We start from the raw sequence: 17,368 nt of genomic DNA on the forward strand, positions 1-17,368 counted from the left end.
GACCATCCAACAGCGTGCTTCTCGTCCTACCCCTCAGGAGATTTCACCACATTAACAGCCCAATCCTATCCTTGAGATATACCATGCTTAAGAATCATGGAAAGAACAGATTTGATCACCCTCACCAATTACTGGATGGTAGACAGTGCGTTTAGCAACTACTTGTTGCTATTGCCTATGTTATTATTTTGCCTATGTTAAAATGTACACTTACAGCACAAGCCTATGTATGTATACAAAAAAGTAAGTCTCAGCTGAATTAAATGGGACTTACTTCCCATTACCTAGACTTACTTCTAGGTAAATGTGTATACTACATGTGTTTCTAGGTAAATATATATACTATATGTATACTAAATGTGTTTCTCAAACTGTGGGTAGGGACACACTAGGTGGGTCATGAGCCAATTTCAGGTGGGTCTCCCATTCATTTCAATATTTTATTTTTAATATATTAGACTTGATGCTACCACAGAATGTGGCTGCATTTGGGGTAATGTGACAGACCTGTACTTTTAACAAGCTACTCTGTATATTCTTTTAACAATGATAGTAAATGGGACTTACTCCTGGGTAAGTGTGGGTAGGATTGCAGCCTAGGATTGTTAAAAATGTTCCTGCTTGATGATGTCACTTCTGGTCATGACATCACTTCCAATGGATTCTGTCATACTCTCATTCTAAAAAGTGGGTCCCAGTGCTAAAAATTTGAGAACCACTGCTTTAAGGCCATCCATGACCTGGATCCAGGCTACCTGAAAGACCGCCTAGGACTGTTAAAAATGTTCCTGCTTGATGATGTCACGTCCAGTCATGACATCACTTCCTGTGGGTCCTGACAGATGTTCATTCTAAGAAGTGTGTTCCGGTGCTAGATGTGTGAGAACCACTAGTGTATAGAATTGCAGGCATAAAGAATGAAATATATATTTTCACTGGAAAGTAAAGAGAGGTGGTTCTTCTGAACCTCTCATATTTAGGTGCAGTCCCTATTCCAGTGGGTGCTATCTATGTCTTAGAATAAAACACAAACCTGTGTTTTAATTATGGAAAAATGATTAAGTCCCCTGAGGAAACTCATCTACATATCTGCCTGTCTTGTTCCCATTTGTGATCCCAGTTAATTACTTTGCTTGTCAGAAAATAACTCTCTGAAGTCCAAAGATGATGGAGAAACAGTTCAATCCTTTCACTTTATATGTTCAGGCTGATGTTAGTAGCAGAGGAAAGTCGAAACACTCTCTTCATTCTCGGTTGGGTTTTCACCCCACATGCACTGATGATACCGGTGATGACAGATACTGTATTCATTTGGGCAAAGCACCCCCTCCCAATCCAGCTCCAGTTGTTCGCTATTTTTGTATATCATGTACAGGCACAATCACATACACACAAAGTTCATTTTAACAGACAATAAAGCAGTTTTGTGTGAATGACTATCAGAATTTTAACTGGTGCATAAACATATGCATGCATACCCCTCAAAAATGCCACACACAGTGTTGAATACTGTAGGCATTATTAGCTGCTAGGGAGCCAAGCCCACTGGTGACATACCATTAAGACTACAGCAATAACTTGCACTTTGACCTGGTTAGGGACCAGAGCATGGATGAAAGTCAAAAAGGGATGAATGTCAAAGCATAGCCTTATTTAGCTTGCAAATTTATTTTGGCCTGTGAAAAATGAAAATAACCATCACAAGCAAACAAGTGCAAAACCAAAATAAAATTATTTCTGCTTATTTTGGTTTTGCACGTGAAAAAAAGAAAAAATAAACATAAGGACATCGACAAACATTGTGGAAGGCTGGATGAAACTGGATGAACGAGGAAAGCATGTGGATGAAATTTGAAATGTTATAATTGAAAGGGGTCGAAAGGGCAAAAATCAAGAGGATGAAAATTCAGGCATGCCTAAACGATGAGCTTTGGCTCTCTTGAAACTAAAAGAAAATGGCTCTGGAAAGTACATTTCCAATCAAGAAAAAAACAACAAAGGTCATTCAGATGAGGTTATTGAACAATTTCTTTAAGAAACTTAAGTGAGAATGAGGCAGATGCAACCAAAGAAGTAAATACTACCATAAATGTCCTGTTTTGTTGTGAAGATGACCTTGGTTATTTTATCAAACTAATAACCCAATCCTATCCAACGTTCTAGTGCCAACTCAGTCATGCCAAAGAGGTGTACACAGCATCCAGTGGTGTTGGGGGCAGTCACGGAGGCCTCCTCAAGGTAAGGAAACATTCGTTCCCTTAATTCGGGTCTGCATCAGCGCTGAGAAGTTGGAAAGGATTTGGACCTAAACCCCTTTGCATAAGGGAGCAGCACAAACATGGACTGCGGAAGCTTTTGTACACACGGCTATATGCATATGGTTAGTGACCTTAATCTGAATTTCAGACCCATATGAGTAATCAGTGAATCAAAAGACCTCTACAGTAATAATAACAGTTTGCATTTGTAGAGTGCTTTCCAAGTATGCAAAATGTTTTACATGTATTTTCTGATGCAACCCTAAGAGCTAAATACTGTATTATTATCCCAATATTACAGCTGAGAGGGAATGGCTTGACCTGATTCTCAGCTTTCTTAGTCACCATGCTAGATTTGCTATTATTACACCATGCTATTTATTATTATTATTATTAACAGTATTTATATGCCGCTTTTCAACAGAAAGTTCACAAAGCGGTTTACAGAGAAAAATCAAAAGACTAATGGCTCCCTGTCCCAAGAGGGCTCAAAATCTAAAAAGATGCAAAAGAGCACCAGCAGACAGTCACTAGAAAAGACACTGCTGGGGTGAGGAGGGCCAGTTACTCTCCCTCTGCTAAATAAAAGAGCACCCACTTGAAAAAGTGCCTCTTACCCAGTTAGCAGGGGTAACTTAATTTAAGGGGTAATTTAATTTAGTTCTTGTAAATGTGTAGCACATTTCACTCTCCATTCTTAGAATGGAACTTACACACAATTTCTTATGCACCTTTATGACAAAACCGATAACATGCTGTGTTTCAAAAAGGTATCTGAGGCTGAGATCTGGCTCTTTATTGTGTCAATATCCTTGGTGTTTAGTTACTGTTATATGCCCTGATCTTTCTGTTTATAGCCCATTTCATCCTAAATCTACGCGTTCACTTTCAAAGATTTAGGAACTGGAGACTTGGAAGCAGAACAGTTAGGAATCTGGGATTAGAACCTGGCATTGCCTGGGCCTTTGATAAGCCTGAGAAGTCTGAAGAAGGGAGGTGGAATTTGTACTGTTCAGGCATTTAAGCATTCCTTAGAGCACAGACAAGAGGAACAGAAGACTTGAAAGGAGGTTTATGCAACAAATATTCCCAGTCTTTCCCTCCCGCCTATTTTGGTTTCCTTCTTTGCATTTTTATAGTGTGTGGCTTTTTTGTACTGAGAGTGCAGAATAAATGGCCTTAGGCAATTCACTGTACTTCATCCTATACCTCTGAACTCCCAGACCTTGAAGTATTCCCCTAGGCATTTCATCTGAGAAGCTTCTTCAAAAATGAAGAGCTATTGAGTACATAACAAGGGCTATCAAACCTGGAATGTAACAAGTTGCTATATTTGATGTTAGGTATACAACCTAGTCTACAGTCTGTGTGAAGCTATTCCTGCGTGCTCAGAAATAGCCTGCTAGTATGAAGGACCTTGGAGCAGATCGCGTAACATGGCTAAGAATGTACACAGGTGGACAAGGAGAGCTGGATTTGCAGTGAGCCTTCTGATTCCTTGGAGGTGTTTGTGTCTCCTTCTGATGACTGTATCAGGACTGCATAAATGTATAGACTGTATTTTGTCATGACTGTAGAGGAAAAATGAATACCATATGATTCTGGAGAGGACCTATGCATCACTCACAGGTGGAAAAGAGTGCAACAAGGTAAGGAGGGCTGAATTTATAATCAGCGCCCCCCCCCCACGGGTTGTTAGCTTCCCTTGGTAATGTATAAATAAAACATTTCATGTTAACCTGAATTTTATACATTAACATTATCACATGACATTCTTTCATGTGCATTGCAAAACACTTGCTCCAAATGGGAAAAAAAGTATAAAACTTACACAGAAAACGTAACGCATTTCTGAAATTGGTATATTTTGCACTCTAAAGTCACTCTCTGTAGGAAACATTGGTGGATCAAATTACAGAAAAATCACTTGATCTGAGGCTGCCACTACCGTTCCTACTTAAAGCCCCAGACCAGGTTGAAACCTCCAGCACATACCTGACCTCCAGAATAGACACTTCTTGGTGAAGCATGGCTTTTCCAGCCAAGTAATCTGTGATGAGATGGCACCTCATGAAGGGCTCATCTTGGCTTGTGCCTGCTGATGGGTTACCAATCTATTATTGGTAAGCAAGCCTCAATTATTTCAACTTAATTCCAATAGCTGTGCTTTGGATCACAGCTCAAGATCTTTAATGTAATGTAATTTTTAAATAGAGCTGCTTGTCTTCTAGATAAAACAGCCACCAGCAAATACTTAAAGAGCATTTTCTGTGGCAAAGGAAGCAAAAGTGGCATTCAAATGCATTTGTTTAAACAGGCTGCAAAGAAGTAGACAGAAGTTGAAAGCTATAATACTACACTTACTGTGACTTGCTCTGTCACATTAACTTTAAGAATAGATGTATTTATTGAACATTTACCCGCTGCTTTCAAACATGTATACGGCACAGAGAGCTACACGCATGGTTTGTTTGAACTATGTGATCTATATTCAACATCAACCAGCTGATTAACCTACTTGATGAAGTAGTCTCTTCCATCTCTGTTTGCCGTCATCTCCCATCCATAGGAAGATCCCTGGTTCAAACTCCAGGTTCCTGAAGGTGGAGGCCAGCCTGAAGACTTGGTCTTGTGGCTAAAAGCAAGGGGGAAAAAACTAATCAGCATATAAAAGCAACCTGATTCATTCAGTAAAATAACAGATTTTCAGGCCAAACCTATGCATATCTACTCAGAAGTAAATCTCATTATCGTCAACAGGGCTTACTCCCAGGTAAATGCGTACAGGATTGAAGTGTTTGTGAAGTAACCCATCATTGGCACACAAACCAAGAGTAACTATAAAACACTTTAGAATGTACACTTTAAAATGTATAGTCTAATAATCAGGCTCCTTTTTTTTTTAATTCCAGGAGGCACTTTTCTGAGCTAATTTCTGCCTTAGGTAAAAAATAACTTCAACTATCTACCTCTGCTAAGGCCACAGATTAGATAATTTCAGGACATATCTATATTGCAGCTGTATCATGAAAAAGGACCTAAATATACAAAGATGCAACAGGCAAAGTAGTATATGGCTACCCAGAATTCCTTGGCTCAACGATCTCCGACACTCTTTCTCTTGATACCGAGCTAAACAAACGCATCGGTAAAGCAGCTACCACGTTTTCCAGACTCACAAAGGGAGTCTGGTCCAACAAGAAGCTGATGGAACATACCAAGATCCAGGTCTACAGAGCTTGCGTCCTGAGTACACTTCTGTACTGCAGCAAGTCATGGACTCTTCGCTCACAACTGGAGAGGAAACTGAACGCTTTCCACATGCGCTGCCTCCGACGCATTCTCGGCATCACCTGGCAGGACAAACTTCCAAACAACACAGTCCTGGAACGAGCTGAAATCCCTAGCATGTATGCACTGCTGAAACAGAGACGCCTGCGTTGGCTCGGTCATGTCATGAGAATGGATGATGGCCGGATCCCAAAGGATCTCCTCTATGGAGAACTCGTGCAAGGAAAGCGCCCTACAGGTAGACCACAGCTGCAATACAAGGACATCTGCAAGAGGGATCTGAAGGCCTTAGGAGTGGACCTCAACAAGTGGGAAACCCTGGCCTCTGAGTGGCCGGCTTGGAGGCAGGCTGTGCAGCATGGCCTTTCCCAGTTTGAAGAGACACTTGGCCAACAGACTGAGGCAAAGAAGGAAGGCCCATAGCCAGGGAGACAGACCAGGGACAGACTGCACTTGCTCCCAGTGTGGAAGGGATTGTCACTCCCGAATCGGCCTTTTCAGCCACACTAGACGCTGTTCCAGAATCACCATTCAGAGCGTGATACCATAGTCTTTCGAGACTGAAGGTTGCCAACAGTCCAACAGTCCTATGTCCAACTAAATGGGTTGCATCCCAAGTTTACTGCCTCCAGAAGAACCAACTTCTGTCAGAGGAAGGGAATCTTGGAATACAGCCCCACATCTTTACGTGTTCCATATTCCATGTACAATGACAATGTGTTAGTCACTGTATCCTATAGATTAATTTTCTGAACGAAAAAGGATTCATAAACAGATCTATCACATTAGCTCAAAGTGCACCCACCATTTGAGAAGAATTTCATTTCAGCACCTTTTTTTTGAAAATTAAAATAAAAAGGTTTCGGTATTCATTGCGTTGACCCATTTCCAGGAAGCCACTAAAATATATCTGACAAAATCTAAACTGCTCAGTCAATTTAATCAAAGTACGCTTCCTGTAGAAAAAAGCAGAGCATGTCATAATTTACCACACTGAATTAGGCACTTCTTTTTCCACAGCTTGTTAAATCTACAAAAAAAAATGTTGTGTTATTTAAACACTCACATTATTTGTCTCTATTCCTCACATCCTTAATTATTAGTTACTTTGCAGGCATTTACTTTGGATTTTGCCTTGCTGGATATAAACAGTGACAGGATTATGTTATAATCTCCTTTAAAAGCAATCCTTTGAACACCACAGTGCACTACTAAGAATGCTGCAAAATACATATAGCAAGACTTCAGGTTGTATAACAGTGTTTACAATGCTCTTACAAACTTCAACTTAAACAAGCAGAGTCAGCAGCAAGCAGAGTCAAAGTGGCTCCTTGGTTTACCGAGGAGCTTTGAATGATGAAGCGGCAGGGTAGGCATCTTGAGCGACATTGGAGGAAGACTTGTGACAGATCCGACCGGACACAGGCTAGGGCCCACTACAGGGCCTACTCTGTGGCGATAATGGGCAGCGAAGCACTTCTTCTCTGCCACTATCGCGTCCGCACATAGCCAGCCAGCGGAACTGTTCCGTGGAGTGCTGGGTCCATCAGACTCCATCAGTGGATCAGGAGGACCACACGGAGGTCTGCTGTAACACCTTTGCCAGCAACTTTGCGGATAAAATTGCTTGGATTTGCCATGACTTGGACTCCATGTTGACAATGTCTAGTGATGTCCCCGTGGCACTTGTCAATTCTGTTTAGTGGGATTCTTTTCAGCTTGTAGAACCTGAGGATGTGGACAGGATCCTTTGGAGTGTGAGGCCATCCAACTGCCTGCTGGATCCGTGCCCAGCATGGCTGGTTAGATCTGCCCGGGAGGGACTGGCCAAGTGGACAGAAAGGGTAGTAAATTTATCTTTGAGGGAGCGGGTGATGCCTCTGGCATTAAAGCAAGAAGTGGTTCGCCCCCTCTTGAAAAAGCCCTCTCTGGACCCCTCTATGCTGGATAATTATCAGCCAGTATTGAACCTCCCATTTCTAGGCAAAGTGATTGAGCGGGTGGTGGCGTCTCAGCTCCAGAGGATCCTGGATGAAGCGGATTATCTGGATCCCTTTCAATCTGGCTTCAGGCCTGGCTTCGAGACGGAGACAGCCTTGGTGACTGTAAAATATTTTAAACTGGAACTCTCATTGGTAAGGTTAAAGAATGATCAGAAATCTAGCTATGAGTTTCCATCTAAAACCCTTAAGTTTGAAAAACAGCAGGAAGGGTAGTTTGGTTTGAATTTCCTTTCCAAAGAGCCACTGAAAAGAGGAGTTAAACAGCCCTAAAGGGTATACAAGGACAAGCTCCTAGCTATTCTGTGTTGGCAGAGAAGAGCAGAGATATAATTACTGAGCTGTATCATTGCTGGCTTGTAGTATTGAACCAAGTGAGAAAAATACAGGTGGGGCCTCAGTATCCACAAGGGATCCATTCTTGGACGCCCCGCAGATACCGAAAACCATGGATAAGTAAATCCACAGTTTTCAGCCCCTTAAATCCTCCAAAGGGGATCAAAGCACTGCTTTCCGGGGACTCCCAATTCCTTATAAGGCAATAAATGTGTCACTTCCAGTTTCTCTCTGGAAACTGGAGTTGCTTTTTTGGGCCTTTTTGGCCATTCTGAAGCCCACCACCTCTGCAGGCAGACGCACGTGGTCTCTGTGGGCTTCAGAAAGTCCTCAGGAGGTGAGCTCCGGTTCCCTCTGGAGGGTTCAGTTGGAGCCAAGTCTGACTCAACATGGGTCTGGGGGACCCGCGGTGAGCCAGATCCATGGATATAAAATTCATGGATAAAATATAATTTCCACTCACTAGATTCACCTGCCCTCTCCTCTCAAGTGAAACACACATATTACTGTTTCCCCCTCCCTATCAATGTGTTGCTTTGTTATTAAAGTTGTGTACTCATTGATAAGTGACACAAATTCTCAGCAGAGTGTTTATTTCCCCCTATGTATATGCATTTATAGTAACTCCATTAGTGTTACAACTTCCAAAGGAACTGTGTTCTATTGTGAAGTCCAGTCCTGTGAGACAATAGGATCTTGTAAAAGCCTGGAATTAAGAATTAAACAAGGGCATGAACCGTCTACGAAGGCTTGCTTACTAGCATTTCAATTGCAGGTTTCCTGCTAGTTGCAGCTGTATCCTATTATATAATGAAAGGCAATCAGAGCTAAGTTTTTCTGTCTGAAATAACTGAAATTGGGAGGTCTGAAACTAGTAGAATCCATGTGCTCCCCCTCTTTGACAAGGGCCATTTCGGAAAAGAGAATGAGTTGGAAGGAAAATGCAGGCCATTTTTCTTCATTTCACTAACAGGGACAATCACTTGGATGAGAACTCTGTGTGTGTGTGTGTGTGTGTGTGTGTGTGTGTGGTGCATGTGTGCGCATGCATGTGTCTTCAGCTCCAGGGAGCTGTCCAGCCTAGCAAAGCTGTGGAAAAATCTTTGTAAAATTATGGTTTCTGGGTTACATCAGAATGCCAGATGCAAGGGAGGGCACCAGGATGCAGGTCTCTTGTTGTCTTGTGTGCTCCCTGAGGCTTTGGAGGGCTACTGTGAGATACAGGAAGCTGGACTAGATGGCCTATGGCCTGATCCAGTGGGGCTGTTCTTATGTAGGAGGGAGTTTTTCGTCTACACCAGGGGTACCCAAACTTTTTGGCAAGAGGGCCAGATCATCTCTCTGTGTCAGGGGCCGGGGAAAAAAAGGAGTTAATTTACATTTCAAATTTGAATAAATTTATATAAATGGATACATTAGAGATGGAACTTATATGAATGAATGAAGGTCTTTGCAGTAGCTCATGGCCTATAAAAGGCCTTACACAAAGCAAGGCCGGCCTTTCCTTTGCTGCGACTGCTGCATCACAGATGTGAAACAGCAAGCAGTGGAGGGAACCCTCGTCCCACAGCTCACATGAAAGGTCGAACAGTTGGCTGTCATGCTGAGAGCAGTTGCGTCAGGCCAGCGTGGGCTCCAGCAAGTCTCCGGAGGGCCAGAGCTCATTGGGGGCTCTGAGCGGGCCGGATTGGGAGTCCGGATTGGGCATCCCTGGTCTACATATTACTAAATGCAAGTGACATTAAAAACTGCTCCTCTAAAGTCTCTACACTAGTACTGGTATCGCTAGCTGTCTGTAGTTGCAGAAACTGGATTTTCCATAAAGTCAGATATGCTAAACTTTGCCTATTCTTGTAAGAAATAATTCTATTTCTATAACATCTTACACCCTGTTATTCATTGCAACAAGCTCACTTCTGCCCTTGGGTCTTGTCACTGAGATTCTCACCACAGAGTTCCTTGAAGGCTGTTTTAATAATCAAGACTAAGGGTAAATCAGGCTTTCCCACCAGCAGTCACTTGTCTGTTGATAAAAATGTCTCATGCTCCTTCATGTTGGACTTGGTGGTACAGCAGAGTAGCAGAGAACTGCCATTTCTGAGCCTAAAATTCACACCCTGTGGGAAGCCTGTTAAATGAAGGCAGCTACTTGGGGTGATGGAGTCCATAATACTATTCAATGCAAAGTACTCCACTGCTTCTAATAAACATTGCATTAAAACATTAAAGTGAAAATTATGGCTTCTCAGTGAGAAAAATTACCAGTATTAAAAGAAAAAGAAGACATGAAACAGTAGTGGCATGTTATATAACAAGAAAGGGTAAACAGTCAAGGATGGAAAAATGTCTAATACATAATTCTGCAGAAATAAGCAGATTGCATTTCCTGAACATGATCTGCATGAGACTCATCACATATTTTGGAGTTTTTTTTATCTTGGAAGCTAAGCAGGGTCAGGCCTGGTTAGTACTTGGATGGGAGACCACCTGGGAATACCAGGTGCTGTAGGCTTATACCATAGTCTTTCGAGACTGAAGGTTGCCAAACAACCAACTTTGGGTTTAGTCCTAGCGTTAAAATTTACAGCCATATCAATTATTCACAGCCCAATCCTGACTAAGGGTACAGTTGTCAAGCTGTTGCAAAAAAGCCGTAAAGTGCTTTGCAACAGCTCGGAGAGCCAGTGCGACAGGGGGAATGCGGGAGTGACGGAGGCCTGTCAGAGCAGGTAAGTCTGGCACAAGGGTTGGAATGGGGCAGTGGAGGGAAGGGAGGGGATTGATGGGGCAGCAATGGGGGCAGAGGTGGGCAGAATGGGCCAGGGAGAGGGTAAGATCAGCAGTGCCACTGTGCACTATACACAAAACCCCATCCTGGGCCTGATCCACCTGCACAGATCAATGTGGATCCATGGCTGAAGTGTGGCTTTTTTTGCCTAGTCAACCATGATGAAGAGTTACTGGTAAGCTTCATGAGATTCCTTACCCTGAGGAGATCTCCAGCAACCAAAAATTCCCTGCAGGATGTAATGTAGCCTACACTGGCTCCATTGCATTGCCACGCTGGGATTTAGGTAGGTAGGATTGGGCTGGCACTCACACAAAACTATGACAGATGGCAAATTGTTTGCAGTCATTGCCAACACTATTACAAGCATTTATGCATAGCGCTAGAAAGATTTTAAAAATATAAGATGAAAAGTATACTACATGAATAAGTGCATTCAAGTGAATGTACATTTGAAAGGGATTTTTTCCCCCTCCACTTTTCTTGCCTAGCATCAAAAGTCAGAACACCATTTCTTTTTAGAAGTCCACAAATGCAGATGGCTTTGACATGGACACCCAGCTCACTTGGTAAACAAAACAGTAACAGCATGACAACATTTGCAGTGTTCAATCCAACATCATGCACAGCATGAGGCAAAGTGGTGTATTTCAGAGAACCTCACATTTTAACAGATTTAGTTTGCCTCTCCCCTGAGTTTAGAAATCTCCCACTGTGGGACAAATGATTAATTTTCACTGAAAACTTTTATAGTAAAGGCTTTTGGGGGGGGGGGGGATGCCATTCTATGCTAGAAAGCCAGTTAAGATAGATCCCTGTTACGGTATATTAGTCTGTGACCATTTGCACCAAAAATTCAATTTTTGTGCAGTTCTGAATCTAAGCAGTTTCATGGTGACAGAGGAAGTGTATTCTAATATTGAAATAAAGTACTTTCCTGTATGAAAATACAAAGGGGTTCAATCAAGTGGAAGCACTGAACAAATGTTGACAACAATCAGAAGAAGGAGGGAGCACTCTTTTCTCAGTTATAATGATCTGAAAGAAATACAGCACTTGGGTTCGGGCTAGCCAGGTGACAGGCAGGGAGATCAGAGACTTAGAATTTCATCTCCTTTCTAGACCATCCTCCAGCCAAGGTGACCTGACATGCCCTGCAAACTTTCCCTTACATCTTTATGTACTGCTACTTAATTCAATAAAAATAAATCACTTCTCTTACAAGGCTCGCCGCTTACTTCAGTTATAGTTTGTACCTAGTGTTGGGCTCTTGGGATGGAGAGGAGTACTGACCACCCATGGCCTAACACTCCCAGCTTGAACTTCTGGAGGTAATCTCAGATTTCCTTTGATTTCTCAGATTTGATGCCAAGGTTCACCAGACTTGTAAATCTGAAGAACCTGAATATCCTTAGCAAGGTAACTTTGTCTGGGCTGGCTTAGGATTCCATGGCCATGATGGGAATCATGGTTCATGTCATCAGCACAACATATGTGACAATTATTCACTTGACTGGATGGGAAGGTGATGATCTGGATGTGATGGCTGTCTTTTTCACTCCCATGTCGTCATCAGACCACTTTCTGTTGCACTTTAGAGGGATTTCTATTCTGCAGTTGTGGGGGTTCTATTAGAATACTCCATCCCAGGAATTAGTGAAATCTAAGGAATTTCTTAATGCATTGCAAAGTTTCCAGTTGGGAAGGGTCATCGCTCAGTAGCAGGCACATATTTTGCATGCAGAAGATTCCAAGTTCAATCCCCGGCATCTCCAGGTACAGCAGAGAAAATTTCCTGTCTGAAAATCAGAAGAGCCATTGCCAGTCAGTGTTAAAAATACTAAACCAGATGGACCAATGGTCTGACCTATAGCTAGTACTCATGTTGTAGCTCTATCTAGTTAACCCATGAGTTTCAGAGGTAACTCAGGCAGTCAACATTATCACTCTTATAAACTCTCCTACCTTGTAGGGCTTGTCTAGCTCCCTGGTATTCCTGAGAGCTTGGGAAAATGATATGGGTTGAAAGACAGCTAGAATACAAGTGGCTGAAAATTCACAGTGAAACTGACTGAACACAGGCAAGAACTCATTATGGATCCTAGTCTGTGGTGGTAAAGAAGCAATATTTCTCTGCCACCATTGTACCTTTAGGGTGCCATCCAGAGGAGCTTTTGACAGTGGTTTGGGACTCACTCCAACTTGACTGTCATGGGTACGGAATGCTCAGTGGTATACTGCGACAGGTTTGCAAAGCACTCCAAGGATAAAATAGCTTCCAGTCACTTCTACCTGGGTTTGCCTAGTTACGCAGTTCAATCTAGGGAGGTGTCCAGAGTACTGAGTCCTTGGGATGCATTTCAGTTATTGTAGTCCAAGGACACATCTGGAGGATCTGGCCTACCACATCTGCACAACTCTTGTCTCTCTTGGCTGGTAAGAAGTAGAAGAAGAAGAAGAAGAAGAATTCAGCAGAAAAAGTCTGACCAGCTGGGTCCAGGAGGCAAACTCCTTGAGAGAACAACAGTGACTGCTGTGAAAATGGTGCTGAGGCCACTTTGGGAAAAAAATTCTCCTTCAGACCCAAGAATTGCAATAACTATTGACTGGCCATAAATATTCTTTTCTTGGACAAAATGGTAGCCGTACAGCTCCAGGCACTTTTAGGTTCATAACAAAAGTGCAGTTGTTCTATAGAAAAATGCATTCATGAGTGACATCTGTGAGAGTAACCCCATGAGAGATTTGCAAACACACATCCTCTCCAGTCCATGGATATATTGTGGCTAATCCCTTCTTCCACACTGCCAATCATCCTTCAGCAGACTTCCTGTGTCTACATCTATCCCAACAGCATTTGCCAACTGAAAGGGGTGGGAGCTTCTCCCTTAGGGTTTGCCGTTCTGAGGTCTTACATATCCTGCTTTTGCTGTGACAAGAAGATTCACATGCTGTTTGTTTTCGTGGTCAGTGTGCATGGAGGGCTGACCTGCCCATGCGAGAGCAAATTGCCAGCCACTTTTTGGAGCTTCTGAGTAAGTGGGTATAGGATCATGCTCCATAGCAGGCACATGGGAACAGTCACCTAAGCAGCTGTCATTCACACCTACATTCAAGAAAGCAGACAAAGAGATCTCAATTCCAAATATAATTATATTTGTATACACAATTATACACTAGGAATAAGCCTAGAAAGCAATTCAACACATAGGGTGTTACGTTGAGTTGGCATACACAGGATTATGTGAAAAAACCCCATTTCCTGTCTGGGAAAGAAAGGCAGGGAATGTTCCTTTCTTCTCTATTGCACTGTGAATCTGATGGGGCTCTTGTAGGGGAAGAAAGCCCCCATCATTCCCTTCAAAACAGCTAGGTGAGCTAGAAGAGGATTGGATTGGGAGAGTGGCAAATATTATGGGGGGAAAAGGTGCTTAGCCTTTTTTTCTTTTGCCCACAAGAGGAAAACTGCTCTCCCAAGAAGCATTCTTTTACCTGGGTTTCAAAGATGTGTTTGCCCATGCAAAGGTTAAAGCATCATCTCTCCCCTGTTGCCTTTGCACTCCAAATGCTCCCATCCCAAAGCTGCTTTTGTTTAAAAAAGAAAAAAATGCTCTCAGGGTTCTCCTGTTCTCATTTGTATCCATCATGGGCAATCAGCACTTGTAGTGGCTCAGTTAAAGGGATTTTGCAAAAAATATGAAAGCAAGGTTTCCTAAATGACTCCCATGTATAAATCCATGGTGTTCACTGTATACTGTATATTATATAGCAGAGAAATGCCGAATTGCATGCTTAAACAGTCACCATACATGCCCCAATGATGCACGGGATGAAGGTTGGTTTTGGCATCTTCTCACAGCTAGTAACGGAACATTGGGAAATTGTTGTTTAGGTTGTTCGTGTTTATCGAGCATCAGACTGAATTGTAAATGCATTGAATAGGCAGTTAGTATAAACATGCCTACTCCTTATGTTAACTTTAATTGAAGCTAATTTTCCTTGCTGTATTTAGCAAGCTTCTATGTAGTTTCAAAGAAAAAAAAGTCAAAACTTTTTGGGGGGACGGGGACATTTTCCTCCTTTCAAATCCATTCAGTGTAGATTTATATGTGATGAGTTATATTTCTCTCTCCTGCGAGGCGAGGGGAGAGGAAGAATGATGGTAGACATACTAGACCAAAAAGGAAAGATCAAGAACATTTTTTCCCTTTTTCACAGAATGTCAAAATTAGATGAAAACTTATTTAGGCCAAATCCCTGCTGTGTGCAGGCCTTTTCAGAGCAGCTGCAATGGCAGTGGTGGCAGGGGATAGGATTTAGGCCAAAGTGGCCCTCCTCTGAACCCAATGTGCTTCATAGGCATGGTGCCCAGGACTGGATAAAGTATTCTAAGTAAGGTCTAACGAGTTCAGAATAGAGTGGAACAGTCAGTTCTCATAAATTGGACTCTATGCCTCTGCTAATGCAACCCAACAACGCACTGGCTCTTTTTGCAGCCACGTCACACTGCTGGTTCATGTTCAGCTTGTGCTCCACTAACAGCATGAGCCTATGCATGTCTACACAAATGTAAATCCCACTGAGATCAGTCAGACTTATTCTCAGGCGGTCTGTATAGGCTTGTAGCCTAAGAAACCTAAAAAATTTTCCACACTTGTTGCTGCCAAGCAATGCTTCCTCTTGTTCCTCTGATTTTTTGTTCCTTTGCGCAGGACTTTGCATTTGTCTCTATTGAACTTCACTTTGTTGGAATGGGTCTAAAGAATGAGCCTATCAAGATAATTTTGAACTATGATTTGGGCTTTCAGGCTAGCTATCCCCCTCCCTGTTCAGTTTTGTGTCACCCTGCAACTTTGATACGCTTTTTCTCTACTTCCTTATCCAGGTTGTTACAAAAATATTGAGCAGCGCTGTGCTCCCAAAGAGCTCGGAGCTATAGACATTCAGCAGCAATGTCTGGACTTTCCACACACTTCTCTGCTAAGCTTCCAAGTCAAATTCTCTTGTTTTCTGTTAGTTCATCCTGTGTGCCAGTTCTGTTCACAAGCTCACAGATGTGGGCGTGACTTTTAAGATAGTTGGCCCAGAGGAAGCTAGGGTGAACTCCTTCCATCTGAGGAATATGACTCCTTCTTTAAGCTGATCAAACTCTGTCCAGTCATTAACATGTGATCAGCACAGGAGTGCAGATTTTAAAAGGGGAAAAAAGAGAAATGAAAGAGGACAAAGGAGAAAAGGAAGAAACAGCCCAATCTCACTCTACAAGCCCCTTTCCCCAAACAAGCAGTAGACAGAGCCAGACGCAAACCGCAAACAAAACAGTCATCTCTCACACACTCACAACCTCTTCCCAATTTCAATGACGAACATCCTTATATTCTATCAGTATGCCTAGGAATATACTGTATTTGGCCAGAACCTTGCAAGCCTTATCAGGAGAGTTTTAAGCTAGATACACAAATACAAAAACTCAGAACCAAATATAAAGAAAAGTACTGGAGAAAATAAGGGGGGGGGAGAGAACAGGATTGCGGAAGGGATGATCAGAGACTGGCAAGACACTTTACCAGGGAAGCTAGTAGGAGCTGTTACCCATGGTCTCTGATGTCTGTATACAATAGGCTTACTGCCGTGAGTGTAACTTCTAAGAAGCTGGTTCAGAGTGAATGCATCCAGCCTATCTTCCATCATGAAATTCAAAGCACCGTCGCTAGGTGTTCCTAGGAGATCTCTCATACAGGCATCATCAAGACCACATTTGCTTTGCTTCAGAGAATTTGCTGCTTGTGCCTTCAGATCATTCCCAAATTATGTAAAACACATTATGCCACTTACACAGAAATTTTCAAGTTTTCAATTCTAAAAGAGAATGGGATTTCATTAATCTCATATACTAGCCTGCCTGATTTCAATCAGTACCATGAGCACCCTATTAATTTACTAATATAGAGATAATATGTAGAACATGTTTTGGATATCACCTGAATAATAAGACTAATAATAAGAATGAATAATAAGACTAATACCCATTTTTGGAGTGTGTGTATCTCTTCTAATTTGGGCACTTCTTTTGAATTGGGAGAGAAACTCACACCCCAAAAATGGGTATTAGTCTTATTTTGGGTTACAGAATAGCCAACAGAAGCTGGTACTCACTGTGAAGGGCATATCTAAACTACATACAGTATGCATATAAGCTTATACTACTTTGTCATGGCTTTTCACAATCCCTGGGAGCTGCAATTTTTGTGAGGGTAAAGGGAATTGTCTGTTAGAAATTCCCAGTAGCCTTCTCAGAACTATAGCTCCAAAGGTTGACCTGGAGAGTAGGAATAATTGATACTGCAGTGTAGTCCCTCAAATGCCAAAGCACATTTCAGCATCTTTGGAGAGCCTGTTGTGCATGTAAGGAAATTGTATGTAATTATTTACAGAACTAGGAAATTCAATTGCTATCTTTAAAACTGTATTTTACAGTACCATTAAAACCATACTTCCCACCTGAGCCAACCTACTGACATCTTATTTGCTGTTCTGTGGTATGCCATAGAATGAACATTAAAAAATTAGAGCAAAGGAATCTGTGCATGACATAGAAGCAGCGAGTGCCTTATTTCTAAGTTGAAGGAGCAAGCGTTGAAATATGCACCAGAAGAGGTATTAATCTTAAGCATTTCATTTTCTTTCACAGAATA

General features: G+C 42.2%; 1 protein-coding gene across 7 annotated transcripts in view; it reads right to left on the bottom strand.

Annotated features, from left to right (window-relative positions):
* Positions 1-17,368, bottom strand: part of FRMPD4 (FERM and PDZ domain containing 4) — a 351,306-nt gene that overhangs the window by 102,910 nt on the left and 231,028 nt on the right. For all 7 annotated transcript variants that reach the window (XM_066619178.1, XM_066619173.1, XM_066619174.1 and 4 more), the window contains one exon: positions 4,777-4,893. In XM_066619178.1, the coding sequence (XP_066475275.1) occupies positions 4,777-4,893 (117 nt within the window). The remainder of the gene's footprint in view (positions 1-4,776; positions 4,894-17,368) is intronic.

The sequence above is a fragment of the Tiliqua scincoides genome, chromosome 3 (genome assembly GCF_035046505.1).
Source record: "Tiliqua scincoides isolate rTilSci1 chromosome 3, rTilSci1.hap2, whole genome shotgun sequence".
In the NCBI taxonomy this organism is placed as follows: Eukaryota; Metazoa; Chordata; class Lepidosauria; order Squamata; family Scincidae; genus Tiliqua; species Tiliqua scincoides.